At 50.6% G+C, this 21,025-nt stretch overlaps 1 protein-coding gene across 1 annotated transcript in view; it reads right to left on the bottom strand.

The window, feature by feature from the left end:
- PLCB1 (phospholipase C beta 1) overlaps positions 1-21,025 on the bottom strand; it is a 576,948-nt gene that overhangs the window by 85,792 nt on the left and 470,131 nt on the right. The window contains 4 exon segments of the mRNA XM_060261607.1: positions 4,997-5,083; positions 7,644-7,701; positions 13,409-13,498; positions 13,595-13,671. Of these exon segments, the coding sequence (XP_060117590.1) occupies positions 4,997-5,083; positions 7,644-7,701; positions 13,409-13,498; positions 13,595-13,671 (312 nt within the window).

The raw sequence follows: 21,025 nt of genomic DNA, 5'->3' as shown, positions 1-21,025 counted from the left end.
GCGTGAGGGGACTGGTCAGCTACTGGGATCTCTCTGCATCCACAGAAATCTGAGACAGGAATCTCAAGGGACAGACAGAGATGTGAGCCTCCACACTTAAAAAGAGTCCTGCTGGGTCAGACCAGGGAGGGTCCATCTAGTCCAGCCTCCTGTCTCACACAGCGGCCAACCAGTTCCTCTGGAGGGAAAACAACAAGGCAGAGAGACTGAGGCCTTCCCCTGAGAAGAACCTCAGAAGAGCCATGCTTGGTCAGACCAGGGAGGATACATCCAGTCCAGCCTCCTGTCTCACACAGCGGCCAGCCAGTTCCTCTGGAGGGCCAACAACAGGGCAGAGAGGCCAAGGCCTTCCCCTGAGAAGAACATCAGAAGAGCCCTGCTGGATCAGATCAGGGAGGGTCCAGCCTTCTGTCTCACACAGCGGCCAACCAGTTCCTCAGGAGGGCCAACAACAGGGCAGAGAGGCTGAGGCCTTCCCCTGAGAAGAACATCACAAGAGCCCTGCTGGGTCAGACCAGGGAGGGTCCATCTATTCCAGCCTCCTGCCTCACACAGGGGCCAGTCAGTTCCTCTGAAGTGCCAACAACAGGGCAGAGAGGCTGAGGCCTACCCTGAGAAGGACATCAGAAGAGCCCTGCTGGATCAGACCAGGGAGGGTCCATCTAGTCTAGCATCCTGTCTCACACAGTGGCCAACCAGTTCCTCTGGAGGGCCCACAACAGGGCAGAGAGGCTGAGGCCTTCCCAAGAAGAGCATCAGAAGAGCCCAACTGGATCAGACCAGGGAGGGTTCATCTAGTCCAGCCTCCTGTCTCACACAGTGGCCAACCAGTCCCTCTGGAGGACCAACAACAGGGCAGAGAGGCTGAGGCCTTCCCCTGAGAAGGACATCAGAAGAGCCCTGCTGGGTTAGACCAGGGAAGGTCCATCTAGTCCAGCCTCCTGTCTCACACAGTGGCCAACCAGTTCCTCTGGAGGACCAACAACAGGGCAGAGAGGCTGAGGCCTTCCCCTGAGAAGGACATCAGAAGAGCCCTGCTTGGTTAGACCAGGGAAGGTCCATCTAGTCCAGCCTCCTGTCTCACACAGTGGCCAACCAGTCCCTCTGGAGGACCAACAACAGGGCAGAGAGGCTGAGGCCTTCCCCTGAGAAGGACATCAGAAGAGCCCTGCTGGGTCAGACCAGGGAAGGTCCATCTAGTCCAGCCTCCTGTCTCACACAGTGGCCAACCAGTTCCTCTGGAGGGCCCACAACAGGGCAGAGAGGCCGAGGCCTTCCCCTGAGAAGAACATCAGAAGAGCCCTGCTGGGTCAGAGCAGGGAGGGTCCATCTAGTCCAGCCTCCTGTCTCACACAGGGGCCAACCAGTTCCTCTGGAGGGCCCACAACAGGGCAGAGAGGCCGAGGCCTTCCCCTGAGAAGAACATCAGAAGAGCCCTGCTGGGTCAGACCAGGGAAGGTCCATCTAGTCCAGCCTCCTGTCTCACACAGTGGCCACCCAGTTCCTCTGGAGGGCAAAAAGGCCAAGGCCTTCCCCTGATGTTGCCTCTTGGCTTTGGGAATCAGAGGATTAGGCCTCTGAATGTGGAGGTTCCCCTCAGTCACCATAGCTAGTACCAATTGCTGGACTTCTCTTCCATGAATCTCTCTAGTCCCCTTTGAATGCGGTTTATTCCTGTGGCCACCACGAAATCCTCTGGCAGCGAATTCCACATTTTAATCGCACTCTGTTTGAAGTAGTATTTCCTTCTGCCCTTCCTGAACTTCCTGCCCATCAGCTTCATTGCATGCCAACGAGTTCTAGTCTTCAGGAAGAGGGAGGAAAAGTTCTCTGCCAACTCTCTCCACCCCAGGCATAGTTTTATAAACCTCTCATGCCCCCCCGCCCCCAATTGGCTCTTTTCTCAGCGAAAAAGTCCCCCAGACCCTTCAGCCTTCCCTACTAAGGAAGATGCTCCAGTTCCCTCCTCATCTTGGCTGCCCTCCTGTGTACTTTCCGCAGCTCTGCAAAGTCCAGTATTCCAAAGGAGGCCGCACCACAGACCAGTATAGGGGGTTGCCATACCGGCCATTTTGTAGACCCGCCTGCTTCTGCCCACTGAATGTAACATCCCTTGCACCTGGCAAAGTGCAATTTGGCTCACGAGGGGTCTGCCACAATTAACCGGTTAGCCTTTAGGGGGCAGAAAACTCCTCTTGAATTTGCTAACAAATCAGAAGACCCATAAGATGTACATGGTGCTGGTGGTGCTCTTTTGTTTCGCCTTCACAGCTGTCTTATGAGGCAGGTTGTTACATATGTGACCGGAATGGTGACTAACATCTGGAGTTCTCGCCTGGCTCATTGGAGCATGGAGGACTCAGCTTGGGGACTTGGGAAGAAGAGGCAGCAGGATCCAAATCCCTGCTACCCTGCTCCAATCACGGGCCCCCTGCTTGTTTGAAAGGTCCAATAGCAGGCTAGTGCGGGAACCTTGAGTGTATAGATAGTTGGCCCCAGTGGCTCAGTCTTCAGTCTTTGAGTGCAGCGCTATGCTATGCTGTATCTAATAAAAGAGCGAAGATCACTACCCCCTCGCCTCACCATTGCGTGGAACCCACTATCTTGCACGGGTTAAGACGGCTGAAGTGGGGTCGAAGCCCCCGTCTTTCTAGCCTGGCAGATGCACCAGGGAAGTGCTACTGCTAGCTGGCCAGAAGGCGGTACCGAAATCTGAAGCTGCACACAGCAGCTAGAAAACAGGACAATCCCAAGGGAAAGCCTGTGTCCTCCTGCACGAAGGGTACACGAGGATGGGATGGGTTTGATTTATGGCTGGGTGTTCCCGCATAGGGCTACCAGGCTAACTTTGGACTGACAACAACAGAAAAAGAATGTTCCTTAAAACTGGCACCAATGAAGGCCCAGTAAATCATGCTGCAAGCTTCTCTCTGCCCCGGCCTGCAGAGAACCTCTGGAGGGCAGATCCTCCCCACAGACACTTCCACACAAAAAGGCTTCCTAGAGGTGGAGAGGATTAGAACAGAAGAAGAACACAAGAGAAGCCCTGTTGGATCAGGCCAATGGCCCATCCAGTCCAACATTCTGTGTCACACAGTGGTAAAAATTTCTACAAAATGACCCTGGCAAAGCCCAATATTTCCTGGGCAGGAATGCTATGAGAATGAGCCGTTTCTTGGTTTTGGAGAGGAAACCAGTGCAGGGCCTTCACTGAACGGCTCCTGAGGGTCCTTTTCAACTATGGGTGACCACAAGGTGGGCCAGATCCCCAGGAGGGCCGCCAGCGCCAGCTCAGTGGGGCATTCCTGGGAATAATGAGCACAACAAAAGAGAATGGCCTGTCTTTTAGAAAGTGGGGACAGGGAACTCTGCAATATGAGGGTTTCTTAAAGGTTGCTCAAAGCATTGCATTATTCCTGTCCAGCCTTACTCATGAGAGAGAGAGAGAGAGAGAGAAAGAGAGAGAGAGACAGACAGACAGACATAGACAGAGAGAAAGAGACACAGAGAGAGAGAGAAACGGAGAGAGAGAAAGAGACAGAGACAACAAGAGAGAGAGAGACAGAGAAAGAGACAGACAGAGAAAGAAGAAGAAGAAGATGATATTGGATTTATATCCCGCCCTCAACTCCGAAGAGTCTCAGAGCAGCTCACAATCTCCTTTACCTTCCTCCCCCACAACAGACACCCTGTGAAGTAGATGAAGATATTGGATTTATATCCTGCCCTCCACTCCAAAGAGTCTCAGAGCAGCTCACAATCTCCTTTACCTTCCTCCCCCACAACAGACACCCTGTGAGGTAGATGAAGATATTGGATTTATATCCCACCCTCAACTCCGAAGAGTCTCAGAGCGGCTCACAATCTCCTTTACCTTCCTCCCCCACAACAGAATCACTTATCTTGCCTTCTAGGGAGAGGGGATTACTGGAGGCTCTGCAAATATGACAAGGTTTTTAAAAAAAAATTTAAAAATTGGTGTGCCCTCTTTGTGTCTAGTGCTGTGTTCCTCCTGCTCAAACCAACCCAAACTGGGTGGGTGGAGAATCCTGAAGGTCACGTGAGAATGCGGCAACTCTTGCACAAAGGTCCACCATCCAGATCACCGGGTTTAGCATAAGCCACCTATTGGAAACTAAGACCAGGCATGGAAAGCAAAGGACGCTGATAGGCTCAAATGCTGAATATGCACCAAATGTTCATCTGACAAAAACAGGTAACAAGAGCACAGCCAGAGGAGATCTCTTGGCATCTTTGGTTTTCTTTGAAAGAAACAGCCAGGGAGAGCAGGCGGGGTTTGGACTGGGGCAGCAGCAGCAGGGTGTGTTCGTTTGCCATACGCCTTCCTTCCCTACGCTGCCTCTCCGCAACCGTCTCTCCATCTGCATGCTGCTATTAGTCCCAGGAGGAAAGAGGAACAAACAGGCCACCAGCAACACCTCCCTCCCCCACCCCCACCCCTCCCAAGCTGCATCCTCTAACAGCAACGAAACATCTTCCTTCTGCATTATGGGAATTTCACCCTAAAATGCAACACACCGCATTTATTCAGCTCCACATCAGCAGTGTGTGTGTGTGCAAGAGAGAGCGAGAGCCCTGTGCTTTAGAAAATACCAAGGATTTTGCATGCTACAAGGATGATGCCTGACGCCCACGCGCACACTGAGAAAACAGCTTTGCTTTTGTGCTGCTCGAGCAGCGCTCACCCTCTGCTGGCGACAGACACTCTTTGCAACAAACACGGAGACGGGATGGATTAAAACACAACGGTGGCTTTGCAGAATGAACTTCCCAGAACGTTGCTCTCTTTTGGCACGTTAACACCAAGCGTTTCCCCCCCAGCCACAGGCAGAACTCGTTCCAAAATCTCTCTTTTGTATCTCCATAGTTAAGATTCATAATAAACAGTCTGGTCAATCCTGAGCTCAACGTTCAGAAAGAGAATTAAAAACAAACACAGCAAAAGGAAAGGATGTGAGTATTTCCGTCTCCTTACCTTGGGTTTCTCATCCAGTATCTGCTGCCGAACCTCCTTGTGTTTCTCCACAAGTCTCTCCTGCCTTTTACTCTGAGCGTCTTCCAGCTGCAAGGCAAAAACAAAACAACAAACTGTACTCCAACCTGTGCCGGCATTTGAGTCCACAAGGGTACATTTTGAGGCATTTTATGCACAGAAGGACTTATGTTCAGCATTGCACAGATAAAGCAGAACATGCTGATTTAAAAACAATGTAGGTAGAAAAGTGATTTGTATACTGCTTTTCTGCTCAAATGGGTCTCTCACAAAGCTGTTTTTTGCCATATGAACATCTGAAGCTGCCTTCTACTGAATCAGACCCCCCTCGGTCCCTCAAAGTCAGTCTTGTCTACACAGACTGGCAGCAGCTCTCCAGGGTCTCAAGCTGAGGTTTTTCACGCCTACTTGCCTGGACCCTTTTGAGTTGGAGATGCCGGGGATTGAACCTGGGACCTTCTGCTTACCAAGCAGATGCTCTGCCACTGAGCTACCATCCCTCTCATATATATGAACATATGAAGCTGCCCTCTACTGAATCAGACCCCCCCTTGATCCATCCAAGTCAGTCTTGTCTACTCAGATGGGCAGCGGCTCTCCAGGGTCTCAAGCTGAGGTTTTTCAGCCTATTTGCCTGGACCCTTTTTACTTGGAGATGCTGGGGATTGAACCTGGGACCTTCTGCTTACCATGTAGATGCTCTACCACTGAGCCACCGTCCCTCCCCAAATCAGTATTGTCTACTCAGACTGGCAAGCGGCTCTCCAGGGTCTCAAGCGGAGGTTTTTCACGTCCGCTTGCCTGGACCCTTTTTAGTTGGAGATGCCAGGGATTGAACCTGGGACCTTCTGCTTACCAAACAGATGTTCTATCACTGAGCCACCATCCCTCCCCAAATCTGTATTGTCTACTCAGACTGGCAAGCAGCTCTCCAGGGTCTCAGGCTGAGGTTTTTCACTCCTCTTTGCCTGGACCCTTTTTAGTTGGAGATGCCAGGTATTGAACCTGGGACCCTCTGCCTACCATGAAGATACTCTACCACTGAGCCACCATCCCTTCCCATATCAGTATTGTCTACTCAGACTGGCAGCGGCTCTCCAGGAAGCTGAGATTCTTCACGCCCACTTGCCTGGACCCTTTTTAGTTGGAGATGCCAGAGACTGAACCTGGGGCCTTCTGCTTACCAAGCAGATGCTCTACCACTGAGCCACCATCCCTCCCCCAAAATTCATTTTTACTGGTTTTAGCCCAGTTTTCGAGCCAGTCAAGGTCATCCTGTACCTTGTCACTCAAAGCAGTCTCTGATGCTGAGTCATAGCCATGCCTGGTGCCCAGTCCTTCTTCAGACTTCATGGAGCTACTGCAGCCCACCTCTATCCTCCACTGCCACGAACATGGATGCAGGTGGGGCAGCCATGTTGGTCTGAAGCAGCAGGACAAAGTCTGAGTCTGCTCAGGCACCTTGAAGACCAACACAGTTTAATTCTGGGTAGAAGTGTCCGTGTGCTTGTGCACTTCTTCAGACATGGGCATGGACATGAAAACTCATACCCAGAATTAAACTCCATTGGTCTTGAAGGTGCCTGACTGGACTCAGACTGGACTTTGTTCTGCACCCCCAGGGTCATGGAAGAGCACCCCGTCGTTGCCCCACTTTTGACCCAGTCCACTTCCCTCTGCCTCTTTCTCCTCCAAGGGGTTCAGGCAGCACCCACAGCTCTTCCTTCCTCATTTTATCCTTTATCCTCATCAATCCTGCAAGGCAGGCCGGGACACCTACCAAGCTCCCTAGAGAAGTAGAGACTTTAGCCAGGGTTTTCTAGAATCCAGGCAATCCAGAGCAGACCCTCCCTGGTTCTGCTCTGTTGCAAGAATGGAAGCTGCTGGAGCAGGAAGAAGCCCTCCAAGGCACCAAGGACTGTCTTCCCCAACAGGAACTCAGGCAGGAAACAGGAGGGGCAACCCCCCCCCCCAGTCCCTCCCTGCACTCAGTATTGGCCTTGCCGTTTGCTGATCAGTAAAGGTAAAGGCAGTCCCCTGTGCAAGCACCAGTCATTTCTGACTCTGGGGTAATGCTGCTTTCACAACGTTTCCCAGCAGACTTTTTTACGGGGTGGTTTGCCATTGCCTTCCCCAGTCCTCTACGCTTTCCCCCCAGCAAGCTGGGGACTCCTTTTACCGACCTCGGAAGGATGGAAGGCTGAGTCTAGAGAAAGGAAAGGAAAGGTCCCCTGTGCAAGCACCAGTAGTTTCCGACTCTGGGGTGACGCTGCTTTCACAACGTTTTCACGGCAGACTTTTTATGGAGTGGTTTGCCATTGCCTTCCCCAGTCATCTACGCTTTCCCCCCAGCAAGCTGGAGACTCCTTTGACCGACCTCGGAAGGATGGAAGGCTTAGTCAACCTGGAGCCGGCTACCTGAACTAGCTTCCGCTGGGATCGAACTCAGGTCGTGAGCAGAGGGCTCCGACTGCAGTACTGCAGCTTTACCACTCTGCACCATAGGGCTCCTATGACCTTGCTCTAAGGAAGGTATTTTTTGTTGTCACTTGACTCTGTTGGAAGAAAGGAGGGATACACCCCCCCCCTCAAATGAATGAATGCAAGTAAATGCATGATGCAGACTCACCCTTTTAATGTACTGTACCACCTCCTGAATATATGACCGGATCATTTCTGTCTTCTCCCTGGGAACCAGATAATTATTATTATTATTAAAATACAGAACCGTTACAGCAAATCACAGCCAATAGCTTTTACACAAATGAAAATACCTTACATGAATCAGTGCCTGGGTTACAGCATGGAGTGATTAGGCCACTAAACTAAGATTTCTGAGATCCAGGTTCGAATTCTCCTTCTGCCCTGGAAGTTTGCTGGGTGACCTGGGGTCAGTCACACTTCAGTGATGCTCTGTCTTCTTGGTGCTTGGAGGGCCACAGTGGGAGGGCTTCTGGATTTCTGGCCCCACTAGTGAACCTCCTGATGGCACCTGGGTTTTTTGGCCACTGAGTGTTGTACTGGATGGGCCATTGGCCTGATCCAACAGGGCTTCTCTTATGCTCTTTGCCCAACCTACCTCACAGGGCTGTTGTGGTGAGGATGAGAAATGAGGAGGGGAGATCAACGTGCAAACTGGTTTGAGTCCCCATTTGGGGAGAGCAGTGGACAAATAAAATGAACACGTTCATAAACTTATGGTCATGAAAGGCCTCTGAGCACAAGGAGAACTTTCCAGGTTGTTCCCTTCAGCCAGTATTTTTTTCCCCTCACCAAGGGAGCCATGCACTCACTTCTGCCAAACTTTCTCGTTAAAAACTACTCCCAAGTTTAGCTAAGTGAGAATAAAGGCCAGAGAGCAGCAGCAACTGCCTTAAGTGTTAACACATCAAAGATCTGGGGGTGATTTATGAGACTCCCTGGCAGACTGAGTGCTGGGCTTCTAGACAGGTCTCCCAGCGGCTCCGGCAAAACTCACACAACGGCCTCCTTCAGCAGCCCTTCTCTTCCCCCCCCCTCCTCACCCTCTCCCCTCCGGATGGAACAGATGCGAAACCCGAGTTCCAAGTGGAACAGAAGCATTTCCAGAGGATCCACCACATTCTGCAAGCTTCTGGTTTATCCAGAACCAACACAAGGCGGATCTAATTAGGTGGCACAACTCATTCTGTATCCCCGGCCTTTTCTCCCCAATCTTGACCTCAAGTAGCTTAAAGAAGTGGGCCTGCACACGACAGCTTCTACCCAGAATTAACCTTGGTTGGTCTCAAAGGTACTTGACTGGACTCCAACTTTGTTCTGCTGCTTCAGACCAAGATGGCTGGCTGGCTGAAAAAACCACCCCGGTTAGACAGAGAGAGAGAGGGACTGGTCAAGGCCACCCAGGGGGATTCTGATGTGGGGGGTGGTCTCCCAAATCCAAGCCCCACAATTTAACGTCTGCACCACGTACTTTGATTAAGGGAAGCCTCATCTCTTGAATGGATGCTGCATTTATTGTAATATGCTGTGCAATAGCTGTCAAGAATTATCCTGGGAGAGCCAGTTTGGTGTAGTGGTTAAGTGTGTGGACTCTTATCTGGGAGAACTGGGTTTGATTCCCCACTCCTCCACTTGCACCTGCTGGGATGGCCTTGGGTCAGCCATAGCTCTGGCAGAGGTTGTCCTTGAAAGGGCAGCTGCTGTGAGAGCCCTCTCCAGCCCCACCCACTTCACAGAGTGTCTGTTGTGGGGGAGGAAGGGAAAGGAGATTGTGAGTCTCTCTGAGACTCTTCGGAGTGGAGGGCGAGATATAAATCCAATATCTTCATCTTCTTCTCTCTGTATCCCTCTTGCCATAGTTTCTTTGCTGTAGCATTATCCCTTGGCTTGAATGAATTCTTGCTTAGCTCATCTTGCTCTCTGCATGCTTATCTGAGGAACTGATTATTGAAACTGTTTCTGCCGACCAAGGTCAGTTGCTAACAAAGCACAGATAACCACCTGGACTCTAAGACATGAGGGGGAATGGGTCCCGCCAAAAGTTGCAGTTGCTTTGCCACGCTTTGCACTTGAAATATAACGGTTGGGAAGAGGGGATAAATAGAGAGTCACTGAGCTAAGGCGTCAGTCTTAGCAAAGATGGTGTACTGCCTTATGATACCTGGAATAAACTGCTGAATTATTGGGCTGTTATTCCTTGACTCCTGACAACAGAACCATGCTTTAAATTATTGTTGGGAAATGCATTTTAAAATTCAGAGATAAGGAGGTTGCAATAAATGGAGATGAGACTTAAGCTTATCAAAATAAATAAAGTTTACTATAAAACAGGGGTGGCCAAACGGTAGCTCTCCAGATGTTTTTGGCCTACTACTCCCATCAGCCCCAGAATGGCCATGCTGGCTGGGGCTGATGGGAGTTGTAGGCAAAAAAAAAACCATCTGGAGAGCTACCGTTGGCCACCCCTGCTATAAAACATCAGGAAAAGGTACTTTGGATAAAAGAAATAAAACTTAGCATTCTAGCATGGCTATCTACGTCCTATCTGCTACATGACTACTTTTACAACTCTTTGTTAAGCTGCTTCTTCTACCCAGAGAACTTTGGGAAAGGAAGCCTGGCAATTCAACTTGCTTATGAGATCAAAGAACTTTCACACACAAGTGTTCCCCCCCCCCCCCCCCTTAGAAGAGGCAGACCCTAACTGAGTTTATGCTACAATACATCACATCCTCTTTTTAGGTAAACAACAACAGTTAACTCTATAATGCCTGAAATGTAATTAACTTGAATTCCAACAATTATTGATTTCATATTCGAATGTGCTTGTTCTTATGTTTATAAACTGCCTGAATCTGGGTACACAAATATCTAGCCACAATAAAAAAAGGTTTATTCTGCTGCTTGCAAACCCCTGTCTCCTTTTCCTTAGTGTATAGTTGAGCAGAGGGGTTCTGGAGGATTCTGTTCACACTCTGGAATCTGGGTCTGGGAAGGGAGGCAAGGAAAGGTCAGGAAGGAAGGATTTGGTAGCTCGCCAAATTGTCTTTCATCAGTTGCACCGATACTGGCCCAGATTCCCTTATATGTCTTTAAAATCTGATGAACACATTTATAGCATTTCCCCAGGACATCACGCTAACGGTTTCTATCATCATACTAATTTCTCACACCCCATTTCTCTTTGCAAGACTCACTGGGTGGAATTCCTCATGTCTCCCTTCATAAGTGAGGCTTTGATTGTTCCAGTCCTGAGCTGTTCTGGCCAAAACGGTCTCCCACACACCCAGGCATAAATACATTTCTGGAGCCTACTGGGGGATACCGCTCTCTTTGCATAAAGGTTACTTAATTTTGTCTTTCTCTCTATCTGGAAACTGATAAAAACCTAAGAACATCAGAAGAGCCCTGCTGGATCAGACCATTGAGGGTCCATCTAGTCCAGCCTCCTGTCTCACACAGTGGCCAATCAGATCCTCTGGAGGGACAAAAACAGGGCAGAGAGGCAGAGGCCTTCCCCTGAGAAGAACCTCAGAAGAGCCCTGCTGGATCAGACCAGTGAGGGTTCATCTAGTCCAGCCTCCTGACTCACACAGTGACCACCCAGTTCCTCCGGGGGGGCAACAACAGGGCAGAGAGGCCAAGGCCTTCCCCTGAGAAGGACATCAGAAGAGTCCTGCTGGGTCAGACCAGGGAGGGTCCATCTGGTCCAGTCTCCTGTCTCACACAGGGGCCAACCAGTTCCTCTGGAGGGCCAACAGCAGGGCAGAGAGGCTGAGGCCTTCCCCTGAGGAGAACATCAGAAGAGCCCTGCTGGATCAGACCAGGGAGGGTCCATCTAATCAAGCCTCCTTTCTCACACAGTGGCCAACCAGTCCCTCTGGAGGGCCAGCAACAGGGCAGAGGGGTCGAGGCCTTCCCCTGAGAAGAACGTCAGAAGAGCCCTGCTGGGTCAGACCAGTGAGGGTCCATCTAGTCCAGCCTCCTGTCTCACCCAGGCCAGGCAATTCCTCTGGAGGGCCAACAACAGAGCAGAGAGGCCGAGGCCTTCCCCTGAGAAGAACGTCAGAAGAGCCCTGCTGGGTCAGACCAGTGAGGGTCCATCTAGCCCAGCCTTCTGTCTCACACAGTGGCCAACCAGTTCCTCTGGAGGGCCAACAACAGGGCAGAGAGGCTGAGGCCTTCCCCTGAGAAGAACATCAGAAGAGTCCTGCTGAGTCAGACCAGGGAGGGTCCATCTAGCCCAGCCTTCTGTCTCACACAGTGGCCAACCAGTTCCTCTGGAGGGCCAACAACAGGGCAGAGAGGCCGAGGCCTTCCCCTGAGAAGAATGTCAGAAGAGCCCTGCTGGGTCAGACCAGTGAGGGTCCATCTAGCCCAGCCTTCTGTCTCACACAGTGGCCAACCAGTTCCTCTGGAGGGCCAACAACAGGGCAGAGAGGCCGAGGCCTTCCCCTGAGAAGAGCATCAGAAGAGTCCTGCTGAGTCAGACCAGGGAGGGTCCACCTAGTCCAGCCTCCTGTCTCACACAGTGGCCAACCAGTTCCTCTGGAGGGCCAACAACAGGGCAGAGAGGCTGAGGCCTTCCCCTGAGAAGAACATCAGAAGAGCCCTGCTGTGTCAGACCAGGGAGGAGCCATCCAGTTCAGCCTCCTGTCTCACACAGTGGCCAGTCAGTTCTTCTGGAGGGCTGAGGCCTTCCCTAATGTAATCTTTGTAATCCTCTCTTCAAGATGTTTACTCTTGCGGCCATAACTACATAGTTTGGTCACAAATTACACATTTTAATCAATCTCCTCTGTAAAAGAGTATTTCCTTTTGTTCATCCTGAACAAGTTCTTTTTGTCCACCCTTTGCACTCTGTGCATAATTTTATAAACCTCTCTCATGTCTCCCCTTAGTCATCTCTTTTCTAAACTGCCACAGGAAGAGGTGATGGCCACAAGTATAGGCTACTTAAAGAAGTGAATGGATAAACCAATGGAGCAGAGGTCCATCAGTCTGTCTGGGGCAAGTGATGATCTGTCTTCTTGGTGCTTGGAGTCAAGAGTGGGAGGGCTTCTGGAGTTCTGGCCCTGCTGGTGGACCTCCTGATGGCACTTGGGTTTTGAAGAAGAAGATGAAGAAGAAATTGGATTTATATCCCACCCCCCACTCCGAAGAGTCTCAGAGCGGCTCACAATCTCCTTTCCCTCCCCCCCCCCCACAACAGACACCCTGCGAAGTAGATGAAGATATTGGATTTATATCCCGCCCTCCACTCCGAAGAGTCCCAGAGCGGCTTACAATCTCCTTTACCTTCCTCCCCCACAACAGACACCCTGTGAGGTGGGTGGGGCTAGAGAGGGCTCTCACAGCAGCTACCCTTTCAAGGACAACCTCTGCCAGAGCTATGGCTGACCAAAGGCCATTCCAGCAGGTGCAAGTGGAGGAGTGGGGAATCAAACCCGGTTCTCCCAGGTAAGAGTCTGCACACTTAACCACTACACCAAACTTGCGAAATTTTGGCCACTGTGTTGGACTGGATGGACCACTGGCCTGATCCAACATGGCTTCTCTTATGTTCTTATGTCTGGGGCAGTGATGCTCTGTCTTCTTGGTGGGAGGGCTTCTGGCCCTGCTGGTGGGACCTCCTGATGGCACTTGGGTTTTGGCCACTGTGCAACGAAGAGTGTTGGACTGGATGGGCCACTGGCCTGATCCAACATGGCTTCTCTTATGTTCTTATGTGACACAGAGTGTTGGACTGGAGGGGCCACTGGCCTGATCCAACATGGCTTCTCTTATGTTCTTATGTGACACAGAGTGTTGGACTGGAGGGGCCACTGGCCTGATCCAACATGGCTTCTTCTCTGGTCTTATGCCATAGTGGGCCACTCACAGGGACCCCTAGAAGTTTAAGATTGTACATACTCGTCCATTTGATTCCTGTCCTTTGATTTAGCTTCTGTGATTTTCTCTTGCCTCTTCTTGTCCATCTTTTTTTTCAGTTCTTTCTTTTCTCTGCAACAAGGAGAGAAACTTTTAGGAAGGCGACACCCCATGCGTGCCCCCACCAGGTTGGGCAGACGTGATGGCATTTATTTGCCACTCCCTTACCTTTCACAGATCTCTTTCAGTTTCTTTAGCTGACTGTTTTGGCATTCTTCCGCAACATCCGTCAGCTTTTGAACAAGCTGCAGGGAGGGGGAAGGGGGGAAGGAAAGAAAGAAAGAAAAAACAGGCAGCCGTATTATAAAAGCTCCACAATCACCATTCCTTTAATTTCATTTAGGATTTAAACTTACTCAAGCCCCACTGTGAGGAAAGATTGATTTTCAGCTCATATTCATTTAACAACATTCCATTCACAGCTCAGAGCCGCTCACATTTATAACTTGCTCCATTAAACAGATGAACATTAAGTAAAACCAAACCTAAAAACGCAACACACAAAACCCTTTGCTGAGAATGCTGCTCGGTAATGCTCCCCCCCAACAAGCCAGGCCCTGCAGCGGTTTCCCGGATCTGCCAAAAAGGATCCTCCCCATCCCATCCCTTCACCCCCTAAGGGAGCCCACCCCACAGGGCGGAAGCAACCGCTGTGAAATATTCAGGCCGCCTCGTTTTGGGCAGGAGCTCATAGGAGCAGAGCTCGAGAACCTTTTATTGTGCTCTTTCTTTCTTACTCCCCCCACCCCCCCAATATTTGCTTCTGGGCTCCATTGCTCAAACCCCCTGGGAGAATTTCGCTGAACTCTAAGATCTGACAAACTTTCTAATATTTTCCCCCACAAAAAAGGGGAGAAAGAACCAAAACCTATCAAGCAGACCGATGGAAATCTTCCTCATTCCACACAGGAGAAAGCAATTTAAGAAGGATGGGAGTCATGTTTTCTTATGACGATTATAATTCCAGAAGCCTTTTAAGGTAGATGCTGGGCTGATCTAATTGAGTACAGCTTTCAGTGATGTCAGGGGGTGTGGCATATGCAAATGAGTTGTGCTAATGAGCTTCGGCACCTCTTTTTTCTATTAAATGACCCCTGGAAAGATTTAACCTCTGGGGGATGTCAGGGGAGCGACTCTGAGTGGGGAAGGAGGAAGCCCCACAAAGGCAAGACCACCTCAGCTTGCAGTGAAATCAGCCTCCCCGCAGAGCTGAAAGGAAGGCGCTCTCGCCCTCCCCTGCCCTCTTGGGATAACCAACAAATCTGGATAAAGCGTGGAATGGGAAGGCAGGGAGTTCCACTTCACATGGGAATACTACTCGGCACAGAGGGGGATTAAAAGGTGGATTTCTCTGTCAGAGAATGTAGTAAAGTCCACAGAAATAAACAGCTTGGAGAGGGGAATGAGATAGATTCATGGCTGCTAGCCATGGTGACTGCGGGAACCTCCATCTTCAGAGACACTAAACCTCTGAATTCCCAGAGCCAAGAGGCCACATCTGGGGAAGGCCTTAGTCTCCATGCCCTGTTGTTGGCCCTCCAGAGGAACTGGTTGGCCACTGTGGCGTGAGACAGGAGGCTGGATTAGATGGACCCTCACTAGTATGGATGGACCACTCACTTTGGGGCAGTGGTGTTCTGTATCATTGGTGCTTGAGGGGCAGCAGTGGGAGGGCTTCTGGAGTTCTGACCTCAGTGGTACACCTCCTGATGGCCCCTGGCTTTGGGCCACTGTGTGACACAGTGTTGGACTGGAGGGGCCACTGGCCTGATCCAACATGGCTTCTCTTATGTTCTTCTGTGACACAGAGTGTTGGACTGCAGGAGCCACTGGCCTGATCCAACAGGGCTTCTCTTATGTTCTTATGTGACACAGAGTATTGGAATGGATGGGCCATTGGCCTGATCCAACATGGCTTCTCTTATGTTCTTATGTGACACAGAGTGTTGGACTGGAGGGGCCAGTGGCCTGATCCAACAGGGCTTCTCTTATGTTCTTATGTGACACAGAGTGTTGGACTGGAGGGGCCACTGGCCTGATCCAACATTGCTTCTCTTATGTTCTTATGTGACACAGAGTGTTGAACTGGATGGGCCACTGGCCTGATCCAACATGGCTTCTCTTCTGTTCTTATGTGACACAGTGTTGGACTGGATGGGCCATTGGCCTGATCTAACATGGCTTTTCTTATGTTCTTATGTGACACAGAGTGTAGGACTGGATGGGCTATTGGCCTGATTCAACAGGGCTTCTCTTATGTTCTTATGTGACACAGAGTGTTGGACTGGAGGGACCATTGGCCTGATCCAGCAGGGCTTCTTTTCTGTTCTTATGTGACACAGAGTGTTGGACTGGAGGGGCCATTGGCCTGATCCAGCAGGGCTTCTCTTATGTTCTTATGTCTAGGGCAGTGATGCTCTCTATTCTTGGTGCTTGGGGGAGCACAGTGGGAGGGCTTCTAGTGTCCTGGCCCCACTGGTGGACCTCCTGATGGCCCCTGGGTTTGGGCCACTGTGTGACACAGAGTGTTGGACTGGATGGGCCACTGGCCTGATCCAACAGGGGTTCTCTTATGTTCTCTTGTCTCCTGCCACCCTGGGCCTGAAAGCAACACTTTCCTCACTTTGCGTCTTACATTGTGTTGATGTCAAAACACCTGCTGTCAACTGCCAGGGGAGACAACCCTCTTGGTAGCTGCTTGCGGGGCACCCAGCCTGTTCTGCAGGGTCTGCTTTACACCATTAAAAGTTCCAACAATATTTATGGTAATTAATTTACAAGGCTAAGCAATCAGCTGGGGGTATTTATCTGTGCTTTTACTCCAAATGCTTTGTGAATATGCTATTTTTTTTAAAAAAAAATGTCAGAACTGTTAAAACAACTTCATTCAAGCTGATTTGAAACGAGAGTGTCAGAGCAACCGACTCCCCATATGCTGTACATAAGCCACCATCTGCTGGTCAGATGCAAAACAAATCAAATGACCGTCTGGAGGGACAGAAGTCCCAGGAACAAGCAGATGCAACATTCCCCTTGGTGGGCAAATACGTCGATACACAAGAGAGAGAGAGAGAGAGACCCTGCAGAAAGTAGAAGTGGGTGAGTATGCCGCACAACGTTCAAAGGAAACAGACAATTTATGGCCCCATGCATTGATCTGAATATATCTTTAAACAGTTTAGAATGTTTAAAAAGTGTGTGTTAATTTATGAACAGCAGCAACAACAACAACAGTGACCACCCAGTTCCTCTGGAGGGCCAACAACAGGGCAGAGAGGCTGAGGCCTTCCCCTGAGAAGAGCATCAGAAGAGTCCAGCTGGGTCAGACCAGGAAGGGTCCATCTAGTCCAGCATCTCATCTCACACAGTGGCCATCCAGTTCCTCTGGATGGCCAGTAAAAGGGCAGAAAGGCTGAGGCCTTCCCCTGAGAAGAGCATCAGAAGAGTCCTGCTGGGTCAGACCAGTGAGGGTCCACCTAGTCCAGCCTCCTGTCTCTCATAGTGGCCAGCCAGTTCCTCTGGAGCGTCAACAACAGGACAGAGAGGCCAAGGCCTTCATAAGAACATGAGAAGAGCCCTGCTGGGTCAGACCAGTGAGGGTCCATCTAGTCCAGCCTCCTGTCTCACACAGTGGCCAACCAGTTCCTCTGAAGGGCCAGCAACAGGGCAGAGAGGCCGAGTCCTTCCCCTGAGAAGAGCATCAGAAGAGTCCTGCTGAGTCAGACCAGGGAGGGTCCACCTAGTCCTGCCTCCTGTCTCACACAGGGGCCAACCAGTTCCTCTGGAGGGCCAACAACAGGGCAGAGAGGCCGAGGCCTTCCCCTGAGAAGAGCATCAGAAGAGCCCTGCTGGGTCAGAACAGGGAGGGCCCATCTAGTCCAGCCTCCTGCCTCACACAGTGGCCACCCAGTTCCTCTGGAGGGCCAACAAAGGGGCACAGAGGCCAAGGCCTTCCCCTGAGAAGAGCATCAGAAGAGTCCTGCTGGGTCAGACCAGGGAGGGCCCATCTAGTCCAGCCTCCTGTCTCACACAGTGGCCACCCAGTTCCTCTGGAGGGCCAACAAAGGGGCACAGAGGCCAAGGCCTTCTCCTGAGAAGAATATCAGAAGAGCCCTGCTGGGTCAGGCCAGTGAGGGTCCACCTAGTCCTGCCTCCTGTCTCACACAGGGGCCAACCAGTTCCTCTGGAGGGCCCACAACAGGGCAGAGAGGCTGAGGCCTTCCCCTGAGAAGTACCTCAGAAGAGCCCTGCTTGATCAGACCAGTAGTCCATCTAGTCCAGCCTCCTGTCCCACATGGAGCCAGCCAGTTCCTCTGGAGGGCCAATAACAGAGCAGAGAGGTTGAGGCCTTCCCCTGAGAAGAACATCGGAAGAGGCCTGCTGGGTCAGACCAGGGAGGGTCCATCTAGTCCAGCCTCCTGTCTCACACAGTGGCCACCCAGTTCCTCTGGACAGCCAACAAAGGGGCACAGAGGCCAAGGCCTTCTCCTGATGCTGCCTCCTGGCTCTGGGACTTTGTGCCTCTGAATGTGGAGGTTCCCCTCGGTCACTGATAGATTTATCATCTTTGAATATATTAATCCCCTTTTCAAGCTGTTTATTCCTGCAGCCATCGCTACATCCTTTGTTAGCAAAGTTCACATTTGAATTGCTCTCTGTGTAAAGAAGTATTTATAGAACCATAGAGTTGGAAGGGACCTCCAGGGTCAATGCAGGAAATTCACAAATACCTCCCCCTAAATTACTTCTGTATGCCCTGAAGCCCCTGCCCCTCAGCTCCATTGGATGCCTTTGAGGTATAGTATTTTGGGAGAGGGAGGAAAAGTTCACTTTGCCAGCTCTCTCTACCCCATGCAGAGTGTGATAAGCCTCTCCCACGCCCCCCCCCCCCGGAAATGGGAAATTCCTCGGCTCTCCCGTCTTTCCTCCAAGGACTGGTGCTCCAGCCTCTGTAATCATCTCAGCTGGGCAGGCCAGCAGGCTGGGCATCTTTATGCACTGAATGAGGCAGATAAACTGTGGCGCTCAGAAGCCTTATTGCTGCCCTTGAGAACTGGGTGGGGCTCCCCAAGTCACATGTTGCCCAACTCGGAAAAGAATCTGGGTGAGATATTTCTAATGTAAAGGAAATCCGTGGATCAGGTCATATTACTGCCAATGTTCCCTCTAAGCTGCGGAGACTTGTGAGCCAAAATTCTACTTAGAATCATAGAATCCTAGAGTTGGAGGGGACCTCCAGGGTCATGTAGTCCAACCCCCTACACAATGCAGGAAATTCACAAACACCTCCCCCTAAATTCACAGGATCTTCATTGCTGTCAGATGGCCATCTAGCCTCTGTTTAGAAACCTCCAATGAAGGAGAGCCCACCATCTCCCGAGGAGGAAGCCTGTTCCACTGAGGAACCGCTCTAAACTCACAAATACCTCCCCCTAAATTCACAGGATCCTCATTGCTGTCAGATGGCCATCTAGCCTGTTTAAAAACCTCCATGGAAGGAGAGCCCACCATCTCCCAAGGAGGAAGCCTGTTCCACTGAGGAACCACTCTAAACTCACAAATAGCTCCCCCTAAATTCACAGGATCCTCATTGCTGTCAGATGGCCATCCAGCCTCTGTTGAAAAACCTCCAAGGAAGGAGAGCCCACCACCTCCCGAGGACGCCTGTTCCACTGAGGAACCGCTCTAACGGTCAGGAAGTTCTTCCTAATGTTGAGCTGGAAACTCTTTTGATTTAATTTCAACCCACTGGTTCTGGTCCTACCTTCTGGGGCCACAGAAAACAATTCCACACCATCCTCTATAGGACAGCCCTTCAAGCACTTGAAGATGGCGATCCTATCACCTCTCAGCTGCCTCCTCTCCAGGCTAAACATCCCCAGCTCCTTCAGCCTTTCCTCATAGGACTTGGTCTCCAGACCACTCACCACCCTCGTCGCCCTCCTCTGGACCTCTTCCAGCTTGTCTACATCCTTCTTAAAATGTGTTGCCCAAAACTTAGTGAGCTCCTGGCATTAAAGTTGTGAGCTGCTGTATACATTAGTTTGCTCTCGGGCCATTTTTCCTGAGCTGAGACAAAAATGTGTAAGCCAGAGGCTAAAAAACTGTGAGCTAGCTCACACTAACTCAGCTTAGAAGGAACACTGATGACCACATGAAACTGCGATTTAACCAAGGTTAGCTTGTGAAACCAGGATTCCCCTGAGAGATCTGGCACAAAGGCTCCCTCTACAGTCCAAGAGGGCATCGCCCTGACTAAAGAGAGTGTTTGGAGTATCCAATCACAATAACCAGCCCCAGTTTAATCCAACCCCCATTTCACATGATGCACATTGAGAGTGTATGTGGGGTCGTGGCTAGAGTGTCAAGACTCAAGTTCGAATCCCCACTCTGCCATGGAAGCTTGCTGGGAAACCACACTGGAAGGATAAGATGGAGGAGAGGAGAAGGTACAGGCCCCTTTTGGGAGAAAGGTGGGATGAAACTGAAACGAATGAATGAATGATGTCTAGCTTGTGAAATCACAAAATGCTGGTAAACAAGAGTTGTGTTATATTTACGTGCTCATGTACGTAAGTTATAAAAACCCTGTTGATTCGAGGATGGCTCCCAGGCCTGCTTGCTCCTATGATCCGTGATTCCGGCCACACTGACTGCACTGGCACAGAAGACCCCAAGGCAGAACTACAGTGCAGGACAGGGGTGGAGCAGCTAAGTTTGCTCTTTGGTCACCCCAAATGTGTCCCAGCAGTGAGCAGGGCAGGAGGGCAGATCGAAATGGTCTGGTCCTCTCTGCATGTGAACTGGATGTTCCCAAAGGGTCTCTCTCTCCCTCTCTCCCCCCATTGGGCAGGATTCCAGCTTTAGCCCTGAGGGCAGCTGCCCCACACAGGGTGCCTCCCCCCCGCCAAGAGCGAGCTGCAGCTGTGAAAATAAAATCTGCTTTGGGACAATATTGGCATAGCATTCCGTTGCTGTTTATAGCTCGTGCTTTCTGGCATCCATGTCGAGCACACATCGTTTTACAGAAGGTTCTTTGGCACACGCGAGAAATAGCTGGATGCCATTTTTAGACAGGAAAGACTGTGCTCCCAGTTTTGTAGGCTGCACTAATTGAACAACTTCTTCCGAAATGATAATCACAGTGGCTGTAACCTTGGATAGCAGCGGTTGGGTTTTCTAGGATGCAACTAACAGAATGCAGGGACCCGTTGAAGAGCTGGACTAATGTGAAAACAACCAGTTATGGCCTGAAGGTTTTATTTAGTACAGAAAGAATTCCCAAGTTCTGAAAAGTAGCAATAGCATTGCCATTAGAATGAGGACGGAGAGAACAAATAAATCAGCAAATGACTCTGCAGCTAAATAGCAAGGCTGTGATACAGTCTGATTGGGAGAACTATGCACAGTTTTGGTCACACGGTCTTATAAAAGGATATTTCTGAGCTGAAAAAATACAGAACGGGGCTAGAAAAGTGGTTGGCGTTTTCAACTACAATCTAAAGAATCTGGGGGCTCTTCAGTGTAGGGAAAAAGATGACTATGGAAACATAATAAACACACAAAAACATTATGCACGCAATGGAGAATGAAAACCTT

This window comes from Heteronotia binoei, chromosome 1, assembly GCF_032191835.1.
Source record: "Heteronotia binoei isolate CCM8104 ecotype False Entrance Well chromosome 1, APGP_CSIRO_Hbin_v1, whole genome shotgun sequence".
NCBI lineage: Eukaryota > Metazoa > Chordata > Lepidosauria > Squamata > Gekkonidae > Heteronotia > Heteronotia binoei.
The sequence above is the reverse complement of the archived record's forward strand: the minus strand, read 5'-3'. Positions and strand labels throughout refer to the sequence as shown.